The sequence below is a fragment of the Zophobas morio genome, unplaced genomic scaffold (assembly GCF_036711695.1).
Source record: "Zophobas morio isolate AGI-343-1 ecotype UQ-CSIRO unplaced genomic scaffold, CSIRO_AGI_Zmor_V1 ptg000031l, whole genome shotgun sequence".
Lineage (NCBI taxonomy): Eukaryota > Metazoa > Arthropoda > Insecta > Coleoptera > Tenebrionidae > Zophobas > Zophobas morio.
This window is the reverse complement of record NW_026972136.1, coordinates 2383240-2397417: the sequence shown is the minus strand read 5'-3', so window position 1 is coordinate 2397417 and position 14178 is coordinate 2383240. Positions and strand designations below refer to the sequence as shown.

The following is a 14178-nucleotide window of genomic DNA, read 5'->3' as shown; positions in this document are numbered from 1 at the left end:
GAATCCACCTTTAACTTCTTTATTATTGTTATATTTTTTTATTATTTCCCTCTGATGTTGCTTTTAGAGCTGAAAATTGTCATTTATAAACTCCATAAAGAAAAGTGGAGGATTTAAGTTAATTACTACAAAAATTTACCATTTTCGACATGTTTTAATTTGTTGTCGAAATATGTCTACATATATTAAGAAAACAAGGGCAAAATGTAACCCCGCCCACCCGCCCTATCGCAATTGTGATGATTTTTTTTTTTGTCGTGAGCCAAGAGGGCGGAGTTTAACTACAAAAACCTTATGTCTCTACCAGAAATTAAAAACATGTTTTTGAGTATCGTGTCGTTCAAAGAATACTATGTATATTAAGAAAAAATTAAGGCCAAAGATTAGGCCCCACCCATACCCGCCCCGATCTCAATTCTCAATTGTGACGAATTTTTCATTCGTTGATAGATTGAAGGGCGGGGCGCAAAATTTATATTTATCTACAAGAATTTACCATTCTAAACATCTTTTAAGTTTCTTGTTCTGAAAAGAACAATTGTGGTAATTTTTTTTAGTCGTCGAAAGCCAAAAGAGCGGAATTTAATTCCAAAATCCCTATGATTTCTCTATAAGAAATTATTATGTAAGACATGGTTTTTAGTATCGAGAAAAATTAAAGCTTAAGATTAAGCTCCACCCATTCCTGCCCTCATCTAAATAGTAATGAAGATTTCATTCGTTGACAGATCTAAGGGCGGAGCCTAATTGCAAAATCCGTATTTCCTTACAAAAATTTACCATTTTAAACGTGTTTTAAGTTTTAAAAATAAAAAAAACATCACAGTTGAGGTGGGGTGGGTGGGCGGGGTTTATACTTTTTTCTTAATATACATACTATTCTTTGAACAACACGATCATTATAAACATGTTTTTAAATTATTGTAAAAAATAAGTATTTTGCAGTTAAACCTCGCCCCCTTTGTTCACAGCGAATAAAAGAAAATCATCACAATAGAGATCGGGTGGGTGGGCGGGTTTACATTTTGCCTTTTTGTTTTAATATTTGCAGACTTCTTTTCACAACATGAAATTTAAGACATGTTTAAAATGGAAAATTTGTATGAAGAAATATGTTTTAAGTTTCTTGTTCTGAAAAAATTGCAATGTATATTAAAACAAAAAAGCAAAATATAAGCCCGCCCACCCGCCCTATCTCAATTCCGATTTTTTATTCATCATAAGCCGAGGGGCGGAGCTTAATTGTAAAATTCTTATTTTTCTACGAGAAATGAGCAAATGAATACATATGTTTTTAAGTAATCGTGTTATATGCAGAAAACTAAATGTATTAATTAAAAAAGACAACCAAAAGAGAAGCCCCACCCATCCGTCTCGATCTCAGTCGTGATGAATTTTTCATTCGTTGTCAGGCCGAGAGGCGGAGCGTAATTGCAAAATTGATATTTCCCTATACAAATTTACCATTTTAGACATGTTTTGAGTTTCTTTTTGTCGAAATAAGTCTACACATATTAAGAAAAGAAAGGCAAACTGTAGCCCCTCCCGCCCACCCTATCTCAATTCTGATGATTTTTTATTCGTCTTGAGCCAAGAGAGCGGAGCTTAACTGCTAAATCTTTATTTCTCAATGAGAAATTAAAAACATGTTTCTGAGTATCTTGTTGTTCAAAGAATACTATGTATATTAAGAACAAGAGGATTAGGCTCCCGCCCCGATTTCAATTCTCAATTGTGATGAATTTTTCATTCCTTGTCAGATCGAAGGTCGGGGCTTAATTGCAAAATCCATATTTCTCTAGAAGAATTTACCACTTTAAACATGTTTTAAGTTTCTTGTTCTGAAAAGACGGCTACCTATATTAAGAAAAAAGGCAAAATATAAGCCCCACCCACCCGCCCTGTCTCAGTTGTAGCGATTTTTTTTATATTTTGCCTCTTTTTCTTAATATACACATTACTCTTTAACACGATACTCAAAAACATGTTTTTAATTCCTTGTAAAGAAATAAGTAGTTTGCAGTCAAGCTTTGCCCTCTTGGTTAACGCCGAATAAAAAAAATCATCACAATTTAGACAGGGCGGGTGGGCGGGCTTACTTTTTGCCTTTTTGTTTTAATGTGTAGGTATACACTTCTTTTCATAACATGTAACTTAAAACATGTTTAAAATGGAAAATTTGTATAAGGAAATAACGATTTTGTTATAGCCTTCGCCCCATAATAGCAAAATCCATATTTCCTTATAAAAAAATGTAGCATTTTAATATGTTTTGTTTTTAGTTGTGAAAAAATGGCTTTATATATTAAGAAAAAAAAGCCAAACATAAGCCCCGCCCACCCACCCTATCTCAATTCTGATGATTTTTTTTATTCGTCGTAAGCCGAGGGGCGGAGCTTAACTGCTAAACCTTTATTGCTCAATGAGAAATTAAAAATATGTTTTTGAGTATCGTGTTGTTCAAAGAATACTACCTATGTATATTAAGAAAAAAATAAAGCCAAAGATTAGGCTCCTCCCATACCCGCCCCGATCTCAATTCTCGATTGTGTTGAATTTTTCATTCGTAATCCGATCGAAGGGCGGGGCTTAATTACAAAATCCCTATTTGTCTACAAGAATTTACCATGTTAAACATGTTTTAAGTTTCTTGTTTGTGAAAAGTCGGCTACGTATATTAAGAAAAAAAGCTAAATATAAGCCCCGCCCACCCGCCCAATCTCAATTGTGGTGATTTTTTTTATATTTTGCCTCTTTTTTTTAATTCCTTGTAAAGAAATAAGTAGTTTGCAGTCAAGCTTCGCCCTCTTGGTTAACGGCGAATAAAAAAAATCATCACAATTGAGACAGGGCGGGTGGGCGGGCTTACTTTTTGCCTTTTTGTTTTAATGTGTACCTATAGACTTCTTTTCACAACATAAAATTTAAAACATGTTTAAAATAGAAAATCTGTATAAGGAAATGCAATTAGGCTCCGCCCCATAATTGCAAAACCCAAATTTCCTTGCATAAACCATTTTAACCATGTTTTAAATTTCTTGTTGTGAAAAGAAGAGAAGAAAAAGGCAAAATATAAGCCCCGCCCGCCCGCCCTGTCTCAATTCTGATGAATTTTTCTTATTCGTCGTAAGCGGAGGGGCGGAGCTTAATTGCGAAATCCTTATTTTAGTACGAGAAATTACCAAATGAAATATGTTCTTAAGTAATCGTGTTATATAAAGAAAACTAAATGTAAAATATTAATTAAAAAAGAAAGCCAAAAGAGAAGCCACCTATCCCTCCCGATCTAGATCGTGATGAAGTTTTCATTAGTTGTCAGGCCGAGGGGCGGAGCGTAATTGCAAAATTGATATTTCCTTATACAAATTTACCATTTTAGACATGTTTTAAGTTTCTTCTTGTCGAAATAAGTCTACACATATTAAGAAAAGAAAGGCAAAATGTAGCCCCGCCCACCCACCCTACCTCAATTCGGATGATTTTTTTTATTCGTCGTGAGCCAAAAGGGCGAAGCTTAACTGCTAAATCTTTATTTCACAATGAGAAATTAAAAACATGTTTTTGAGTAACTTGTTGTTCAAAGAATACTATGTATATTAAGAACAAGGATTAGGCTCCACCCATACCCGCCCCGATTTCAATTCTCAATTGTGATGAATTTTTCATTCGTTATCCGATCGAAAGGCGGGGCTTAATTGCAAAATCCATATTTATCTACAAGAATTTACCACTTTAAATATGTTTTAAGTTTCTTGTTCTGAAAATACGGCGACGTATATTAAGAAAAAGGCAAAATATAAGCCGCGCCCACCCGCCCTGTCTCAGTTGTGGTGTTTTTTTTTATATTTTGCCTCTTTTTCTTAATAAACACATTATTCTTTAACACGATACTCAAGAACATGTTTTTAATTCCTTGTAAAGAAATAAGTAGTTTGCAGCCAAGCTTCGCCCTCTAGGTTAACGGCGAATAAAAAAAATCATCACAATTGAAATCGGGCGGGTGGGCGGGCTTACTTCTTGCCTTTTTGTTTTAACGTGTGTACACTTCTTTTCACAACATGAAACTAAAACATGTTTAAAATGGAAAATTTGTATAAGGAAATAACGATTTTGTTATAGCCTCCGCCCCATAATAGCAAAATCCATATTTCCTTGCAAAAAAATGTAGCATTTTAATATGTTTTGTTTTTAGTTGTGAAAAAATGGCTCTATATATTAAGAAAAAAAAGACAAAACATGTGTACAAGGAAATATCGATTTTGCAATTAGGACCCGCCCCATAATTGCAAAATCCAAACTTCCTTGGAAAAATGTACCATTTTAACCATGTTTTAAGTTTCTTGTTGTGAAAAGATGGCTATTTGTGCTAAGAAGAAAGAGGCAAAATGTAAGCCCCGCCCACCCGCCCTGTCTCAATCGTGATGAATTTTTCATTCGTTGTCAGACCTAGGGGCGGAGCGTAATTGCAAAATCGATATTTCCCTATACAAATGTACATTTTAAACATGCTTTAAGTTTCTTATTGTGAAAAGAAAACTATATATTAAGAAAAAAGAGAAAATGTAAGCCCTTGTATTACAACACCTGGGGCCTATTCCATCATTCACTTTGCAACTTTGCAGTTTACACTTTACACTTGTCAAACGTACTTTGCGTTCCACCACACCCATCATAATTTATTAAGGTAAAGTAAAATGAAAAGTGAAAAGTATAAACTTGACGTTATGTTTCCTAATTTTCTGTTCCACCATTATAAAATTTTAGAAAGTAAAAGTGCAAAATTTACTCATTTTGCAATTTAGACGCAAAGTGGTCTATAAACCTTGCGTTGTCAAAGTGATTGCAAAATGATAAGAAGAATATTGTTTTCAAGCGATGAATCTAGTGAAAATGAAGATGAAAGACCACCAAGGCCAAAAATATATAAAGAAAGGGTACATTTTACCATTGAAAACGACTTTGATTTTAAAGAAGCATTCAGGTTAAATAAGGTACAAGTGAAGTATGTCTTAGACAAAATCGGAGCTAGGTTAGCCCTTGCAAATACTATTTGACTGTTTAATACGTATTTGAAAATTTTTTGGAAACTGAGTTTCTGCTTATTGTCTCCTTTATTTATTTTATGTTATTTATTTATTTATTTTATTCTATAATGTCTCCAACAGCACCGAGGCCCAATTACAGGAAACATGACATACGCAACAAGAGTTACAGTAAAAATAATTTCAAATTGATGAATAATTTTAAGAAAATTTTTGGAAAATGTTTTCCTATTTCTTTTAATTCAAATTCATTCAAATAGAGACTGTTTTAACATTTTTTCCATTACCGTTTTGAAGTGATTTTCTTTTCATTATTTGACTTACTATAAGAAAAACGACTTCTGTTGCGAAATGCCCTGAGAATTCACTATTTGCTAGAGCTATTTTCATTTTAAATAGAATCTGTTTTAAAATGTTTGTGAAATTTTTTGTAAATTGTTTCTGCGTCTATCATCCCGTTTATTCAAAGAGCTGCAGTAAAAATAACTTCAAATTCATAAATTCGTAATGTACAAAATTTTTGCACAATAGTACTTTTTCATGCATATAGAGCCCCTCTTATTTTTTTTTTAGAAAATTTTGGAAAAAGTTTTCCTATTTCTTTCAGTTATTTGAAAACATTAGCAAAAACAACTTCAGATGCGTAATCTGCGTAAAACATGTATTTTAGTATTTTTTTTTTCCATTCGAATAAAGATCCTTTTAAATTTTTCCCAATTAAGTTTTGAAGTGATTTTCTTTGCATTATTTTCTATTGATTGACTTCACTTAGGAAAAACGATTTCAAATCAAATGTTCAAAGAATTGACTATTTGCTATAGCATTTTTCAATTTGAATAGAGTCTGTTTTAATAATTTTTTGGAAATTTTTTGCACTGTTTTCTGTTTATTAACTCGTTTATTTATATTTAAAGAGCTACCACTAAAATAAGTCCAAATTTGTAATCTATAAAGAATTTCTCACATCATACTGCTTTTTGATTAATATAGAGTCCTTAATTTTTTTTAGAAAATTTTTGGAAAATGTTTCCCTATTTCTTTCAGTTATTTGAAGATCTGGGGTAAAAATAGACTGAAATGCGTAATTTGGGTATAACTTATATAATTTAGTAATACTTTTCTATTCTAATAGAGAGCGTTTTAAATTTTTTCAATACCTTTTTCATTATTCTCTATTATTTGACTTCCTTTAGGGAAAACGATTTCAGATCCGTAATGTCCAAAGAATTGACTATTTGCTAGAGCTTTTTTTATTTGAATAGAGTCTGTTTTAGTATTTTTTAAACCAATAAACTTTGCAAATTTTAAATTTTGAACGACTTTCCGCAAAGTACTTTTCAAGTCTTGGTGGAACAAAAACACTTTGCACTTTTCAATTTCTGAAAAGTGAAAAGCGCAAAGTGCAAAGTTTTCAGAAATGTTGGTGGAATAGGGCCCTGATCTGTTTTTGAGACGAATAAAATATAAATGATGTCATAACAACATTTCGTTATGGAAAACTCACTTGAAACATATGCATAGCTTCTTTTTTGTCTAGCTATCTACACGGTGACCCAAAACAGTTCATACATGAGGCAATTTATTTTATTGATCAAATCAAAAAATGGTGGAAAACAGTGTTATTATTAACCGTGTGACTTTTTAAATGCCTGTTCTAGTTGGCTGGCGTAACCGGCATGCCTAACTAGAGCAGAAATTTGAAAAATCACCCGATATTACACAGCAATAGGTTCTGTCTAAATAGACTTGGACCATTTTTAAGTGTTTTTGGTTAGTGTCAAACAATAAATGAAAGCGTTATTATTTATTCATTTATGTAATATTCCAAGGCTCATCCTTTTTAAAAACTTGTAACATTAAGTCGAAGAATAAAAAATAAACACCAAGGTGAAAATTTTAAAGTTCAATACACACAAAAGACAGCTTTGAAGTTGATATGTTTTTGAATTTAATATTTTTATCAGTAACATGGAATCATTATACAGTGTGTCCAAATATTGTGAAACAGCACTAAAAACACTGTGTAACTAAATAAAATAGTAGTAAAAATTAGAGCAACTCGGTCGATTTGTGCAGTCGGATGACCCAATAGAAATTCAATTCCTAAATTACACCTAATGATTTATTTACGTAAAAAAAACTCTGCGTTCTTGTAATTTTAACAGTAAACGTAACGCGAGATGCTCATTATGTTGTAAAATGGCCGGTGTTCCGAGTACGAATGCCATAATTCAATACGCATTAAGGCGAATTAATACATTATTTATGAAAGCAATTACTTACAAGTCGCGTATTCGACATTTCTAGCGTTTCGCTATTAATTTTTAAAAATATTCCAGTTTTTGAGCGAAATCGCGTCATTGCGGCAGGTGTGGCGATACTTCATTAATAATACATGCATTCAATTTTTCACTGCAAATCTACGTAAAAGTGCATAAAAATCCAGCCCAAAGGTCGCCAAAGTCACCTTCAAACTCAGCTCATTACCGAAATTTTCTTGATATCTTAATTATCGTAAAATTAATCAACGAGTGCCCATAAATCTGATTAAAATTAAACAGAAGCAGCCAACAAATTTAATCTCTAAATGAATTCCGCCGAAACAAATGACTTTTATTGCAGTAGTTGGTCCCCGTTTTCATTTAAAAATCCATTCATTTATCCACACTTTATGACTTTAATCGATATCGTACATTTCTGGGCCCAAGAACTCAGTAAATTAGCAATCACTCTGAGGAAATAGTCAATTAAGTTAAAGACACCAAGCGTGGCGTTTCTTTTATTCCTTCAACTATTCCACCACTTCAATTACAAAATTCATTTCCATTATTTCATCTGTCGTTATGGGCTTCTGCGAACTTTTTGCTTGTTAGCGTCACAACTTTAGTTTACGGCAGCTCCTTGTTCCAACTGGTAGTAATAACAATAATTATGTGGAATAACAATAATCCGAGCCTGAAGGTGAACGATCGTGTTTACCAACACAACGCTATTTTCGGTGTACACATAATTATAAGAGCCGATTCTAGGGCAAACGCTTTTTCATTTTGGGTGCAGGCAAATGCATGAAAGTTGTATACAATTTTAACGAAGATTATGTAAAATAATAAAATGAATATAATAAAACCCCAAAAATCCTCTTCCGAGCAAAAAACCGCTAATTCGCGCTACTGTTTGTGTGCGAAAGCACGCCACGAACCCAATAATTCTCCCGTCAGCTTAGAAGAACTTCAAAGTGAAGAGCGTTTAACATAAACCCATTTCCAGCATGCAATTGTATTTAATCGTCGAAACCTTCCATTTCAACACTCTTCACGTTTTGTTTTACTTTTCGCGATAAAATCACAATAGAAATGCAAATTTGTAATGGTGAGTGTATTTACCACATAAATTTGAATAATGTAATAATCGTGATAAGCACGAAAGCTATTAATATGATTACGATGCATTTTCAACATAAACACACTTTAAATACCTGGAATATTACGACACATACTCAGACCATAACACATTTCGCCGTTGGATTTATAGCGACCGAAGAAACCGAGTATAGATCTAAACTTAATAAAACGTGCTCAATGAATGCAAAACCATAATTAACGCGATCAATTAACGGGCGGTAATTGGGTTTCCTTTTTTGCCCGTCAGGGAAAAATGCCCACGAACACCCACCGCAGGATTGTCGAGCAGGCGATGCATGAAAAATAGAGTAAACGGGAAATGCTCGGAGGCGGAAAAAGAGAGCCAAACGAATCAATGCGATGCAAAAAGCGCAAAATGGGGCGAGGTGTTGGCTGAATTTTTAAACCAAACAGCTGCCACGAAGTCAACCCGTTTCGCCAAAACGCTCCCACCATCAGGGCAGTCACCGTCAGTGAATTGTTCATGTAATTCTATAGTCATAGAAAAAATCATGTGTGCACCTTGAGCGCTTGTAAAACACTTCCTCAAGCGATAAAGTACTACTTTCCGTTCTAGACATTTAATAGATATTTTATTCAAGTTATTGTTGTTGTGCCAAAGTTTTTTAAATGAAACACCCCATATATTTTCATATTTTGTGAAAGAACGCAATACGTAAAAAAATATTTTCAAAATTTTAGCTCAACGTATTCTTAAGAAAAATCAAAATTCTCTGAGATTTTCAAATTTAGAGATGTCAGAAATAATAGTGTAGTTATTGTTGTTAGTTTTCGCGTTTAGTTAATTAAATATGGGTTCATGGGCAGCCATGCAATAAATTAACTATGGTTATAGAAATTACATGTCACTATTACTCTGACAGTTAATTTCGGAAATGACATCAGTTGTTAGATTAAGTTGTTAATCTTACGCAACACATACATTTGGAATCATACCAAGCATGCTAAATGAATAATTCATTCATGGCCTCCTCTAGGCTTAGATTAACTGCTTGTGAGGTAGCTGTTAATAGTCTAAGATATTGCATACAATTTCCCAACTCATTTTTAAATCAATTCGGGCTCATATATGTACCAAAGATATACATATTTTCCTTAAAAAATCTGGGACACCCGGTATATTAATCAAATTTAACTATCTATATAAACCGGGAATTTAAAATTATAAACGTATTTTTAACTGTGAATACTTTTTTAGTAGCTTTGTTCAAAAAAACAAGGTCAATATTTGACTTAGATAACTCCACACTTAAATATTTATACTGTGTCATAAAGTTCCATTTATAATAGCATACTTTATAAATATATAATTCTGACCATAAAAATAAAACAAGAACGGCGCCGTTTAATTTACTGTACTGTTTCTGATTAGGGAAAATTTTACATTAAAGTAGCTAAATTGAAATGTTCAAGAATGAAGGTGTAAAAGGTTTCATTATCTGGCATATTCAACTATACAAAAAACGGGAAAAAAATGGTCGCAGATAAATTTTAAAAAACATAAAAAATTAAATACCGCCATGCCGACTTTCAAGATAACGAAATATTTCTGTTCGAAAAATATTCTAGGACATCCGGTATTTACGAGTCGTTGGTCTTTATTTGGAACAAGAAACCCGAAGATTTTTCGAACTTTCATAATTTTAGCTCCCGGACTTTTCCGGGTTTTAAGCCAGCCAATCAAGAGCACTTACTTTCCGAACAGCGGATGCCAGAGATGCTTGTGTGCGTCTTGCATTTCCTCGACGCTGGCGGTCGTGCTGCCGACTTCGGGAACGTCATCGTGCTTTAATAACTTGGACGCGTTCACCGGATCGATGAGGTGTTGTTTAACCTTCAGCTTGGCTGCCGGTGCCGTTGAACCAGAAAGATCAATCGGCTGCGTGTGGTGCTTGGAAAAGTCTGCGTTCGTCGCCGCCTTCTCCTTTGGCTCGCTGGAGGCGGCCTTGTGGTGCGAGGCGCCGGCGAACGACTTGCACGCCGCCTTCTGTTTGTGCTCGTGCCGCTTCTCCTCCCTCTGGTGGTAAAAGGGGTAGCCGGCCTTGGGGTCGAACTTCTGTTTCGGTAAATACGGGTGCGACGGCGTCTTCTGGAGGAGGTTCTTCTGGTTGTACAGCGGGCTGAACGGCGGCATCATCTGCTTGCCGCCCTGGTACGAGTTCGGCAGGTTCAAGAAGGAGTTCTGGAACGAGCCGTGGCCGTTGGTTCCTGAGGGGTAGTAGTTGCTGGGGTGGTTGGGCTTGTTCACCATCGCCGGGGGCATCTTGTGGTTGTTTAAGCCGGAAGGTTTCGCTGATGCAGCGAAGTTCAGCTTGTCCAGGTAGTCTCTGAACGTGTTCTTGGGGTTGAGACCCTCGAAGGGGTGCTTAGGCCGCAGCATGTTGGCTTGCAGCATGGCTTCCTGCCACATGGACATCTCGAGGGCGTTGTAGTTCATCGGGGGCTGCTGCACCGGGAAGTTCACCGGGGGCGGGAACCGCCCGCCCCCCATGAGGTGGTTCAGCTCCGGGACCTGCCCGGGGTACATCGGCAGCGTGTTCGACAGCATCTTCATCATGTCAGCGTTGTTGCCGAACGACATGGCTTCGAGCTGGTTGAGGTACGGCAGCCAGATCATCTGGTTGAAGGCGGCGGTGGTGGCGGCGTCAATATCGTTCGCTAGTTCGTTGAAGCCGCCCTTCTGCGACGCGGATTTACTCGACCCCTCCTCGCCCTTTTTCTTCCCGGGGTTCTCTTTCGGTGTTTCCGGGGTTTTCTCGGGCTGCTTCGGAGGGATCTTCTCCGCCAGCTTTCCCTCTAGAGTGGTTTTGATGTCTTTGAGGTTCAGCGACTGGTTCTGTTTGAGTATTATGGTTTCGAGCTGTTGGAGGGTGATTACGAGAATATCCGGATCTTGGAGGAGATGTGGAAAGGCCAAGGCTTCCGGTAATCTTAGTTCCGGTCTTTGTTTTAACAACCTGGGGATCTCGCGGCCCGGCTGCGAGATAATCTGGCTCAATCTCTCCTTCGGTACGAGCATGGGATCAGGAACATTTAGATTCGTATCGGAGAGAATTTGCCTTAACTGCGCGAGGGGATCGGGCCCCGAATCAGTCTTTAGCAGCTCGAGTAATCTGGGGGTTTCGGGGGCGGTCGCCTTCGCCTGGGTTTTGCTGCTCTCGGCTTTCGCCAGCTCGATATCCAGCAGGTTCTTCAGCGTGATGTCGTCGGGCTTGAACTTTTTGCTCGGTGGCTCCGGCTCGGAGGCGTTCTTCACTTCTTCGGAGCACGTCACCGTAGGGCTGGCCGACTTTCGACACTTCCCTAGGTCGAGCGGCTCCTTCTGTTTGATGATGGTCACCTCCGAGTTGAGCGCGATTTTCTGCGAGGCCGTGCTTAGTAGGGACTCGAGGAATACTGATTTGTTCTTGCAGTTGGCACTGGTGGAGACTATGTCGGGCGAAGGGGGAACCGCCGGGATCCCGCTCGGTTGGGGCGACTGGATGGCCTCGGAGTTCTGAGAGGGCGGCCGGGGCGTCGCCGATCTCGCCGGCGAGGAGGCGCTCTTCGGGACGGTCAAATCGGTCGGCTGGTTGTCGTCGTCGAATTTCGGCTTCAGCGACAGATCGGTGGGCTCGTCCTCGCCGGGGGTGGATGACTCCGGCTTGGGGTTGGCCTCGGCGTCGGAAGCGCTTTTCGCCTCCTCGAAGAACTTCTCGATCTCGTCGTCAGGTACGGACTTGTAGTTGTTGTCGTTGATGTCGTTGATGTCATTGATGTCGCTCGGGAAGCACTTGATGTCTTCGTCGAGCTTGGTCTCGTAGTTGAGCACCTGCGCGATTTCGGGGCACTCCGGGCTGCGCAGCGACTGCTCCAGCCTCGTGAGGATGTCGTCCATGGCCAGGTTATTGTCGTCGTCTTCCGTGTAATCGCAGTCTTCGCTCTTCGCCTGCTGCTTGCGCCTCGGGTCGTCGCTTTCCTCTTTCGAACACGACTCGATCAAGCTGCTCAGCTGCTCCATGTTGTTGATGAAGGCCTTCTCGTCGTCGGTCTCGTGGTCCCCATCCTGCGCCTTGTCCCACTCCCCCGACTGCATGTGCTGGTTGAACTCGAACTCGGCGACCGCGAGGAGGTTATCCAAGGGGCTGACGTCACATATTTTCGCAGCACTGCACTTTTCCGGCAGAGTCTGCGCACTCCCGTCCACGACACTGTTTACGTTGTGTTCAGTGACCGGGCTCGGGCACTTCTGCGGGACGTGGATCTTGTGGGACGGCAGCAACGACTCGACGTTGACCGGCGTCGCCCACGTCGGCGTCGGCGGCCGGTGTCCGTCCACGTCCACCTGCACGGCGGCCGAGCGCTGCCGCACCTTGCTCTTGCGGCGGCGGTGGTGGCGGCGGCTATCCGCCGCCTCCCGCAGCGGCAGCGTCTCCGTGCGCGGGATGGCGCGCCAACCCTGCGCCGTCTTCGTCAGGAGGATGCGGTTCCGCTTGTCGTAGTCCTCGCATTTCACGTCCACGATGCGCGTGTCTTCCTGGCGCACCCACACGAAGATGGGGTTCACTCGCGGCGGCGGCGACGGCGGCGGCGACCTGGGGCTGTGCTTGCTGCGCGACCGGGCTCGCTTGCGTCGGCGGTCTGACTTGCGGTGGCGCTCGGACCGAGCCTTCCGGGACTGCGGCGGCGGCTGTGGGGCGGCGCTGGGCCCACGTGACTGCGCGCTATCGATCGCCTCGCAAGCTTGCCGCCCCGGCCGCCGCGGGCGCTGCTCGCCCATAACCTCGTGGGGGCGCTGGGGGCCCTTGAGCAGCGCGATGGGGATGAGGGCCGGGACGGGGGGCAGAGCGCCGCCGCTCATGGCACCCTCTGCGGGGGCGGATCACCGGGGCGCCCCCATGGCCGCGCCGGCCCGCACGCACAACATCACACCGATTCTGGCACTACTGCGCGCAAAAAACCACACGGACGCGTACACTACTCACTTGGGCTCACGCTCCAACTAAACACCGAGTGTTCTTGCTGCACTATGAGAATGCGGGCGAGGACGAACGAGCGCCGGCACGAACACACTCGGTGCCGGAGTGTGACGTCAACTGAGTTAGGGGCTTAGAAATTTGCTTAGAGTTTGTTGGCCCGGGGGCGGGGCGAACGCAGATAACCGCGCCTTCGGCGCGCTCGAATGCGCGATGTATATCCAACACCCAGACTGGGCAGCCTCTGGCGGCGGTGAACGTTACCACCGACGAGAAATTGTAACCTTGACTGCTACATCGCGGTTGGACGAACACTTGAGGGGGTGTAACTAGAATGAGTGAGGCTATTCACGAGTCTTTTAACTGCATTCCGAAGACGAGCTCTGGGATACGGTTGCACCGAACGGCAAAAATGCAAGCGACGATTACGGTTTCTTTTGTGGAAGGAAACGCAATAAAATGTTGCGGGATTCCGTCTAACGGCCGATATTTTTATGAAGACAACGATTATTTCAGCGCTAAAAAAGCAATCAAAAATTTATCGCATTGTCGGCTATTGATCACGACTGTGTAGACGCTTTGTTGCACCGAATACCGTAAACAATGCAGTGTTTTTTCGCTTTTTATTACTAAAGCGACTGTTTAAAATGCATTCGAGTAATGAAGAACGACGTTCGCAACTGATTTCGACATCAGAAAGAATGTTGCACGTGTCAGAACCATCATCAACTACTTACCAAGAACTATAATCATTTTCGG

At 40.3% G+C, this 14178-nt stretch overlaps 1 protein-coding gene across 1 annotated transcript in view; it reads right to left on the bottom strand.

The window, feature by feature from the left end:
* LOC135139582 (uncharacterized) overlaps positions 1–13478 on the bottom strand; it is a 31883-nt gene extending 18405 nt beyond the window's left edge. The window contains exon 1 of the mRNA XM_064069881.1: positions 10159–13478. Within this exon, the coding sequence (XP_063925951.1) occupies positions 10159–13304 (3146 nt within the window). The 5' untranslated portion in view covers positions 13305–13478. The remainder of the gene's footprint in view (positions 1–10158) is intronic.
* Between the last annotated feature and the right edge of the window lie 700 nt (positions 13479–14178).